Source organism: Ips typographus, linkage group LG11, assembly GCF_016097725.1.
Source record: "Ips typographus isolate SLU linkage group LG11, UJ_Ityp_2.0, whole genome shotgun sequence".
NCBI classification, from domain to species: Eukaryota; Metazoa; Arthropoda; class Insecta; order Coleoptera; family Curculionidae; genus Ips; species Ips typographus.
The window spans coordinates 8,267,675-8,277,337 of record NC_138432.1 but is presented as its reverse complement, the minus strand read 5'-3'; the positions used below and the strand labels follow the sequence as shown (position 1 = coordinate 8,277,337).

The following is a 9,663-nucleotide window of genomic DNA, read 5'->3' as shown; positions in this document are numbered from 1 at the left end:
CTGATTGTTTGCTGTTTTGATTTAGTTCGAGTGGAATCGGACTATGGACACTTCAAAGATATGGTACAGTGTAATGAATGAGTTTGCATGGAGGGATAAGGTGAGCTTTGATTTTCGAGGATTTTGGTTGCTTATACGTCACCAGGTCACTTTGAAACCAATAACGGATTTTGAGAGTTTTTTTTTTTCCTTAAGGTGGTTTTGAGGCAGTTGCATCAATTCACTATATTAGACTTAAGTAGATAAGTAGTAACTTAGACAGCTCTAGATACTTCGAACTTGAGTTGTTTTCTTGACTTTTGGTGAATGAAAAACATTATTATACACTATTATGACTCTGAAAAAAAATTTTGTTTTTCTATTATTTTTAAACCATCTTAGTTTGGTGATCTATGATCATATTTTATGCCAATGAGAACATAAATTCTATTAATAATTGATAGCATTACAAACAACAACTGAGATCAAAGTTTAAAGTATGTATTACCTATTTAATAACAACGTTAAGCCAATATTCTTGGAAGAAATACATTTTTATATTAAACAAAGTATGCAATACAAATTAAAATAGCATAAAAGCTAATAACTGACTTTGAAGAGCTTGAAGGAGTTGGAGTTGAGTCACTAACCCGCAGCCATACGCCTATCAACCGATCGATTTCGTTGATAGCTTCACCTAAAGCTTCCGGATCTCCTTCAACAGGTAGGTACATGCTGGCACAGTGTGATACACCTTCAACCATGATAACAGCATCATCCGCATCTTCAGTAGTTTCCAAACGTCCAAGTGGATACCACGGATCAATTTTACCATGGAAGTGGACCACTCGACTAGTGGCAGTTGTGTTTCCGCCATATCTTACGTTGGTAGCATTAATGCCTGCAAAGTTTAGAACTTATTATACAACCGTATTGAGTTATGTACAATTATTTTACCTTGTTTTATTAAAGTTTCATTAAAGTGACTGCCATAAATGTCGACGCACAGATCTGTGTAATAATTGACGTCAAATTTGGAACCGAAAATTGGATCAACCTGACTGGAAGTCTGGTAAAATCCATACTCAGTGCAAGTTTGATACAACCATTGGCGATCTAGAAATCAAAGGGTTTAACCCCAAAGTTGTACAAAGTTTAAATTGGTTTACATAAGCCGCTGGCGGTTATTGTAGTGTCTTGATAGTAAGCTATACTGTCATCGTATGAGTATGACGTGCAGTTGTAGCCATAGGTATCCAAGAACTGCTGGTGTACTTTTCCAAGTCGTTCCAAAGCAGTACTTCCTAAAATGCTTGCGTTATCGATTATCAGCTATACGCGTATATAATAGTAGGCTAACTTTACTGACCATCAGTGTCATTAACCATAACATTACACACATCATCAATTGACAGTAAAAGTTTTCCATTATACTGAACAATGTAGGCAAAGTTGTAGCTTGCTATAGTTCCAAAAAAAGCTGAAATATCTTTTTCATTTCCTTCACTGTTTTCGATGGAAACACAAAGCTGAAATTCCTTTATTAGCTATTAAGTGCTCATTTTGGGACAATACTACTAACCCGAAACAAATCATTAATATGTTCATATACTTCAGAATCTTCCAAACAACCATCAACCAGCTCTTCCAATTGGTTGAAAGCCTCCTGGACGTTAGCACTGCAATCTTTACTATGTGTCTCCAAGCTTTCTCTAACGACTTGGTAATATTCTACAAAACCAATCACTATATAGTTTTGGAATGGTTGTATTGGTTACAGCGCATACGATGGAAATCCAAAATGGCGTCTAAAGGTCCACTAGAATCCACAGCACCAGCCACTAAATGGGGATACTTTTGTCTAAGCCACGTGGCTAAAGTACCAGCATAAGATCCACCAAACACAATCCATTTTGCCTCATTCGTACTTAAGCCATACTGTTCATTAATATAATGTATGAACGTGGCAGCATCTTCTAGAGCTTGATGTGCGTTCAGATACTGCAGATTTTCAGTACTCAAATCCCTTTAAATATTTTTTTATTTTATCGTAATTAAGAAAAAATTTAAGCACTGACGAAAAAGGATGGCTGAGACCATAATAGCGATGCTCCAAGTAGATCAAAAGTGCTCCATGTTCTTCTGCAGGATTGAGCCACGATCCACCACTAAGCCAATTGGGCGTGGCCTCCCATTCCCCACCCAATAACAAAAATATATGATTTTTTTGAATAGTGGTATTATTGTAAAACACCTCACTAATGTGGTATCTCTGGAAAAAAATAATTACAATAAGAGATATTCTAAGATAGTTAAGAGTACTTTATGTTTTTAATTACTTAAAAAAGATCTTACCTGTAAATAAGTTCTAGTGTCTATAGGATTAAAATTATCAATTTTCTGTTCAATATACTGGTCGGTCCGAATTCTGCTGTTTACAGCAATTTTTGCTGGAGGATCTATCAGTTTATATCTGGATAGATCAAATAACCTGTCCAGTGTCAAAACCTCATTAACAAATAAAAGCCATAATGGCACAAGAACCAGCCTAAACAACATCATTTTGTAGAATGAGTTTTGGACCCCCAAAATAAAGTGAGACAAGATAGGTATCAATTATCTTTGCAAGATCATAAAACGATTTAACATCATTCGTTAAATTTGCTGATCTCGTTTTGTGACAATTACATATTATTATATTCTTATCGTTTAATCCAAAAGTTTTATAAGTTTATAAAACATTTCAAATACTTAAAATCGTGTAGAAACAAGAAATAGAAATGTATATTAAACTTTATAAAGTTATAAAAAAATCAAACAAACAAACAATATTTTGATGTACAGTTTTTCTACTTTAGCAACCAGATTCAGTCATTAATTTGTCAGTAAAATCAATAAGAACATACATCATCTATTAATTAATTTAGTGCGCTTATACGATAACTCAAACTAAATTATTTATATAAAGCAGGTAAGAATACATGGATTTAGGTAATTGATTTACAACGTTGTATAATAACTGTACTAAGCTTATAGTTTATTGTAAAATATATAATTAAGGTAGGACATAGAGAATCGGATTTCAAATATGGGACTGGATTAATTAACAGAACGGGGTTGGGTTATAATAAAAAACTTTTTGAACACAAATATGTTAATTAATTATATTTTAGAGTTATTTAAGTAATTATGTTTTACAGAAGAATTTTAGTATACCAACATTTGAGTTCGGTCCGGACCATAAGAGATTGAATTGAATCTCTGGTGTTTCAGGCAACCCGCAATTCACCAATCTCATGACAAGATTCTATGACACTTGACACTAGACAGCTTTCCTATCGTTTTATCTCGCTCTTCATTTGCCGCATTTCTATGACAAAAAAAGGCAGACGATCATTAGTGTCACATGTGTCACCTATCCCCTGTCACAAAAATGTTGGCGGTGAGGTAGACTTTTGTTTGGTTGTTTGACAGTAAAGCGGCTGCCGCTAACATAAAATAAACAAAGAAAAAGCAGTTTTCATTTAAATACAGTTCGTTTATAAATATTAAGTATTTGTTTATTACGATTTACGGTTTTTTCAGACAACGTAGGGTATGTCTCACAGCGAAGACACTACAGATGTCACGGAAGTCGGAGAAAGTGCGGTATGTACTGAGCCCCAGGTTTTATCTGTATGATTTCAATTTATAGGTTTAAAAATCGTAAATTTTGCATGTAGCAGCATTCTTTATTTGTGAATAGTTACTAACTTAACCTCCCCTATGCAGTTATGATGAGTCGCCCCTAACCTATGACGACCTATAACTATGACTTTCTTTCAGTATAAGCGTTCAGTCGATTCTTGAACACTACTGTAATACATACCATTATGATTGTTCCTTGTGTGCAACTGTGCAATTTTTTTTATAAGAATCGCTGGCTTAATTCTGCATAAGACCAGTGTGGTAGTAAGGTACATTTCTTGTTTAAAAGAAATGTACCAGCATATACCTAATATGATGTGAGCCTATCCTATTGTTGTGAGAGAGGCCTGCAGCTTAGCTCCAGCAGTGCTGCAATCTTTAGCCAGTTCAATATAAAAAAAAGTATCAGCACCTTCCCCCTACTCTACTTTACCCTCTTGATTGTTTCATCTTTTTGTTTCTAAAACTGTAAAATATATCCTCCTAATCATACTGTTTATTTATTCTGGTTTTTCTTCATTCTTAAGCAAAGTTTACAGAATATAATATAAGTTGGGTCACTCGTCCTAAACCGCCAATTTAGGTACCTTTTCGGTGTCCGGCTCAGATTCCACAGGCCACCTCTACTGAATAACAGTGGATAGTCTTGATGGTGGTGCTTTGAATTAGGGGGACATAAAACCATAAATGCGATTTTTTACTGGTCTTCCCCTGATATTTTTATAGCAGTAGTAGTAAGGAAGCTGCTTTGATCAGTCAGTCGGCAGGCTTAAGAAAATGAAACTACAAAGTACTGGCAAGTAGTGACCCAACTTATATTATATTCTGTAAACTTTGTCTTAAGTACCTACCCCAACCCATTTATTTTATCTAGACTAATGACAATGAGTCATCATCAGATGCCAATTCAAAAATGAAGACTTTGATACCAAACTGGAAACAGATCGCGGCAAGCGATTCGACTTTTTGCTTAAACAAACCGAGATATTTTCGCATTTTATGAACCAATCCAAATCGCCCAACAAAGGCAAAGTGGCTGGCAGACCCAAGAAAACCAAGGAGGAAATTGCGGCCGAACATAGACACCGAAAAACAGAACAAGAAGAAGATGAGGAGCTTTTGGCCGAAACCAATGTGAAAACCAAAGCTGTGGTTTGGTTTGAGGCTTCGCCACCCTATATTAAGGGTGGTGAAATGAGGGACTACCAGATTCGCGGATTGAACTGGATGATTTCCTTGTATGATAATGGCAAGTTGTTTTTATTGTTTTATTAACACTCAGATGCTTAGTATTCTGAAAAGTTTTAATTTAGTGTAATTTTACTTATTTTCCAAGTCTTCATGTTTTAAATCATCCTGTATTTTGTACTCACAATTTTTTCCAGCTTGATTTCGGTTAATTACTAAAAATCATTGTGCAGGTATTAATGGTATTCTGGCCGACGAGATGGGTTTAGGTAAAACTTTGCAAACCATATCCTTGCTGGGTTTTATGAAGCATTACAAAAACACCCCAGGACCTCATATTGTCATAGTGCCAAAGTCCACACTAACTAATTGGATGAATGAATTTGAAAAGTGGTGCCCGTCTTTACGGGCCGTTTGTCTTATTGGTGATCAGGAGGCTAGAGTAAGTGTTTTTTTAGTTACTTTGTATTTAGGTGGTAATAATGTTGGGATTTCAATCAGAGTGCCCTGATTCGAGATGTTTTAATGCCGGGAGAATGGGACGTGTGCGTGACTTCTTACGAAATGTGTATAAAGGAAAAGTCAGTTTTTAAAAAATTCAATTGGCGTTACATGGTAATTGATGAGGCTCATAGAATAAAAAATGAAAAATCCAAATTATCAGAAATTCTCAGGGAATTCAAAACCAGTAACAGATTACTTTTGACTGGTACTCCATTACAAAATAACTTGCATGAATTGTGGGCTCTTTTGAATTTTCTACTGCCTGATGTCTTTAACTCTGCGGACGACTTTGACGCCTGGTTTAACACTAACCAGTGTTTGGGTGATAAAGCTTTGGTGGAGCGTTTACATGCCGTTCTGAAACCGTTCTTGCTCAGGAGATTAAAATCTGAAGTAGAGAAACGATTAAAACCGAAAAAAGAAGTTAAAGTTTATGTAGGTTTGAGTAAAATGCAACGAGAATGGTACACTAAAGTGTTGATGAAAGACATCGATATTGTTAATGGTGCTGGTAAGGTTGAGAAGATGCGATTGCAAAATATTCTGATGCAACTGAGAAAGTGTACAAACCACCCGTATCTGTTCGACGGAGCTGAACCAGGACCACCTTACACCACCGATGAACATTTAGTCTACAACTGTGGCAAAATGGCAATTCTGGATAAGTTGTTGCCTAAATTGCAAGAACAGGACAGTCGCGTGTTGATTTTCTCGCAAATGACTCGAATGCTGGATATTTTAGAGGATTATTGTCACTGGAAGTGTTATCAGTACTGCAGGTTAGATGGTCAAACTCCACATGAGGATCGTCAAAGACAAATTAACGAGTTCAATGAAGATGGAAGCAAAAAGTTTATATTTATGTTGTCAACCCGCGCTGGAGGTTTGGGAATTAATTTGGCCACAGCGGATGTGGTAATCATCTATGATTCCGATTGGAATCCTCAAATGGACTTGCAGGCCATGGACAGGGCCCACAGGATTGGCCAGAAAAAACAAGTGAGAGTGTTCAGGTTTATTACTGAAAACACAGTAGAAGAAAAAATTGTAGAACGAGCTGAAGTGAAACTACGCTTAGATAAGTTGGTAATACAACAAGGACGTTTAGCTGACTCTAAAGCTCAAGCCTTAAACAAAGATGAAATGCTGAGCATGATTAGACACGGAGCCAATCACGTATTTGCTTCTAAAGATTCCGAAATAACTGAAGAAGACATTGATACTATTTTGGAAAGAGGAGAGATTAAGACTCAGGAGTTGGCACAAAAAATGGAAACTCTGGGAGAGTCGTCTTTAAGAAACTTTACCGTGGATACTCCCACTGAATCCGTCTACAAGTTTGAGGGTTTGGACTACAGAGAGAAACAAAAAGCCATAGGGCTTAGCAACTGGATTGAGCCTCCAAAAAGAGAGCGAAAAGCCAACTACGCTGTTGATGCTTATTTCAGGGAAGCGTTGCGAGTGTCCGAACCTAAAGCTCCAAAAGCACCCAGGCCTCCAAAACAACCCATAGTACAAGACTTTCAGTTCTTCCCTCCTCGTCTTTTTGAGCTTTTAGACCAGGAGATTTATTATTACCGCAAAAGTTTGGGGTACAAAGTACCCAAAAATTTGGAATTAGGCCCTGACGCTGCTAAACAACAACGCGAAGAGCAACGTAAAGTAGACGACGCCGAAGCTCTGACCGAAGAGGAACAACAGGAAAAGGACCACCTCCTCACTCAAGGTTTCACAAACTGGAGTAAACGCGACTTTAACCAGTTTATTAAGGCCAACGAAAAGTATGGTCGAGACGACATTGAAAACATAGCAAAAGACGTGGAAGCCAAAACGCCTGAAGAAGTCATGGAGTACTCTGCAGTGTTTTGGGAACGTTGTCACGAACTTCAGGATATCGAACGAATCATGGCCCAAATCGAACGCGGAGAAGCTAAAATTCAACGCAGGGCTAGCATTAAACAGGCTTTGGACGCTAAAATGGCCCGCTACAGAGCACCATTCCATCAGTTACGTTTAGCTTACGGGAACAACAAGGGGAAAAACTACACTGAAGAAGAAGACCGATTTTTGGTTTGTATGTTACACAAGCTGGGTTTCGACAGGGAAAACGTGTACGAGGAACTTAGAGCTGCGGTACGCGCTTCTCCTCAGTTTAGATTTGACTGGTTCTTGAAGTCCAGGACGGCCATGGAGTTGCAGAGGCGCTGCAACACTTTGATTACTCTTATTGAGAGGGAGAATGCTGAGTTGGAGGAGAAGGAGAAAAACGAGAAAAAGAAAAAGGCACCCAAAGCAGCTCAATTAACCGGTAAGTGACTGTTTACCCTGACTAACAATAACGGGATTTAATAAATCAACTTCTCAGGATCAGCAACCCAAGTGTCTCAAAAGTCTGGTCAAAAGCGAAAGAACGACAACCCAGGCACTTCAGTAGTGGAGAAAAAGAAGAAAAGGAAATAAAATTAATAAATGTTTAAACATTCATATGGAGCAATTACGTCATTCAAATTACATTTCTATGTATCTAGTTGGACATTGTGTCTAATTTCATTTAATACTTTTTGTTTATTCAATGGAATTTTTAGAAAATAAAGTGTAAGTTTTTTTAGAAGAATTTGGTGGTTGTTTATGCTTTTAGAATCGCGATTTGAAATAATTTCATGAGGGTCTAAGTTTTAAATAATTTATTTACAAGACTACAGGTTATCACTAATGTTATCAGCTAATTCACACACAGCTGGATGTTGATTTAAAGCATTCATATAAATATCTAATTCATCTTCGCTGCTTTCAATGTGTCCATTAGTTGTGATGACATCTTCAGGATCTTCACTGTCAAAGTATTTGTCTTCAGCATCATGCTCCATTTCTGTAGTGTTATCATAACTAAAAATGGTTCATTACAAATAAAATCATAGGTAGAAGTGGTGACTGAAATCAAACCTTGGATCGTCGTCAACGGTAGTGTAATCAAAAAATTCCTGATCTTTCCCTGTTAAAAAATTTTCATACATGGTGGCCACAAATTCTTCTTTTAATAAAAGCCTTTCAGCTGCTGTAACCATTGGTACGGACTTTTTGCTCTTTGTGGTCTTTAATGCTGAATAATCAGTTTTCTAGAAACTTTGATGCAATATAACTAACCTGTATTGAATGTTCTTCAAATTCTCCCCATCTGGACGTTGACGGTCTGGCACTTTTCAATGAAACTGATATTTCCTCTACAGGTCGGTCCTCATCCGAAGAATCACTCTCCTCCATTTGGTTGTCTTCTTTTTGTTGTTGCAACTTTCTGCTCAGCTCTGCATTATCTCTGAAATTGTGAGTCATAATTCCCTTGAACTTGTGGTGGTAACATGGACAAACCTCTCAATTCCTTCCATCAGAATTTTAACAAAAGTTGTGTTGTCTTTCATTTCAAACTTGTCTCTTTCCCGTTTTTCTTCCTCAGTTAGATATTGACCCACCAATTGTTCATATAATAGTGGATTTCTTTTCATCATTTCTATTTCTGAGAAGTATGAATCTTCTTTAAGCATTTTTTGTAGGGCCTCATATCTACAATTTTAATTTTGTTCTTTAAGGATCCAAATGGGTACAAAGTTAACAGGGTTTATTTTAATAAAGACTCTAAACTGAGCTTTACCTTCTATTTTTAACTTGTATATTTCTGCTGTTTGTCTGCAGGTTCAACTTCAGACTGTCCAGCACAATACGGATCTCTTGAAAGTCAGCAGGCTCACTGTCCTCACTGGCATATTGATTGAAAAACTGTAACTGTTGCTCATTCAAATACCGTCCAAACTTCATCAAAAAGCTAGTCTTGTTTTTGTTGAATATAGTTAAAGCAATATCGGTTTTCTCCATTTCGTTTGGTTCAGACTCACCGCGCTGTTGACTTTTAAATATCACCTCATTGTTAACTACAAGACTGCGAACTATACCGTCTATTTCACTTGAGACTGTCATGTTTATGTTGTTCGAAAAGGGCTCAGTTTCCATATTAAAGAATAACCAGTAATTTTGAATGTGTTATTTTTAGGGTGTGCAAAGTAACAATTGTCGTTTAACACCCATTTAAATTAAAGAAAATAGTCTTCAGGAAGTAATCTGTAATAAGATTTAACTTTAAATTAATAAATGTAAATAAAATAAAATATAGGTTATGTTATATTGATGCTATACTGCTAACCAGTGCTGACTTTAAACATTGTACTCTTTATTTTTGATTGGCCGTTTCATTGGTTATAATAGAAAATCAACCAATCAGTCAGACCGCGATGATATGCTATGAGCGCTTTAAGC

General features: G+C 36.5%; 3 protein-coding genes across 4 annotated transcripts; 1 reads left to right on the top strand and 2 right to left on the bottom strand.

Annotated features, from left to right (window-relative positions):
* Positions 1-464: 464 nt before the first annotated feature.
* Positions 465-2,557, bottom strand: LOC145735852 (putative serine protease K12H4.7). The gene is made up of 8 exons (XM_081989973.1): positions 2,335-2,557; positions 2,058-2,251; positions 1,767-2,005; positions 1,562-1,710; positions 1,349-1,508; positions 1,149-1,283; positions 937-1,095; positions 465-880 (listed from the first exon to the last, which is right to left on the bottom strand). Exons 1-8 carry the CDS (start codon positions 2,539-2,541, stop codon positions 540-542), a joined length of 1,584 nt encoding a protein of 527 aa, XP_081846099.1. The 5' UTR covers positions 2,542-2,557; the 3' UTR covers positions 465-539.
* An 866-nt stretch (positions 2,558-3,423) lies between these two features.
* On the top strand, positions 3,424-7,972 carry Iswi (nucleosome-remodeling ATPase imitation SWI). The gene is given in 6 exon segments (XM_081989956.1): positions 3,424-3,627; positions 4,541-4,571; positions 4,574-4,915; positions 5,088-5,296; positions 5,356-7,666; positions 7,724-7,972. Coding segments are annotated over 6 exon segments (3,039 nt in total). The 5' UTR covers positions 3,424-3,576; the 3' UTR covers positions 7,819-7,972.
* Positions 7,973-8,027: 55 nt separating this feature from the next.
* On the bottom strand, positions 8,028-9,531 carry LOC145735861 (coiled-coil domain-containing protein 97). 2 transcript variants are annotated; one of them, XM_081989992.1, is made up of 6 exons: positions 9,303-9,519; positions 9,005-9,249; positions 8,725-8,916; positions 8,503-8,671; positions 8,302-8,450; positions 8,028-8,244 (listed from the first exon to the last, which is right to left on the bottom strand). In XM_081989992.1, exons 2-6 carry the CDS (start codon positions 9,223-9,225, stop codon positions 8,055-8,057), a joined length of 921 nt encoding a protein of 306 aa, XP_081846118.1. In that variant the 5' UTR covers positions 9,226-9,249; positions 9,303-9,519; the 3' UTR covers positions 8,028-8,054. The 2 variants fall into 2 exon arrangements, with proteins under 2 accessions (XP_081846118.1, XP_081846117.1); XM_081989991.1 differs by having other exon boundaries at positions 9,005-9,531.
* Between the last annotated feature and the right edge of the window lie 132 nt (positions 9,532-9,663).

Bases quoted from the DNA above. Each gene is read 5' to 3' on its own strand.
- LOC145735852 (XM_081989973.1), bottom strand. From the start codon at position 2,541: ATGATGTTGTTTAGGCTGGTTCTTGTGCCATTATGGCTTTTATTTGTT. The intron at 2,252-2,334 runs GTAAGATCTTTT...ATTTTTTTCCAG, and splicing joins ACACTAGAACTTATTTACAG to AGATACCACATTAGTGAGGT. The intron at 1,711-1,766 runs GTATGCGCTGTA...TTGGTTTTGTAG, and splicing joins CGCCATTTTGGATTTCCATC to AATATTACCAAGTCGTTAGA.
- LOC145735861 (XM_081989991.1), bottom strand. From the start codon at position 9,360: ATGGAAACTGAGCCCTTTTCGAACAACATAAACATGACAGTCTCAAGT. The intron at 8,917-9,004 runs GTAAAGCTCAGT...TTAAAATTGTAG, and splicing joins ATACAAGTTAAAAATAGAAG to ATATGAGGCCCTACAAAAAA. The intron at 8,672-8,724 runs GTTTGTCCATGT...TCACAATTTCAG, and splicing joins CTGATGGAAGGAATTGAGAG to AGATAATGCAGAGCTGAGCA.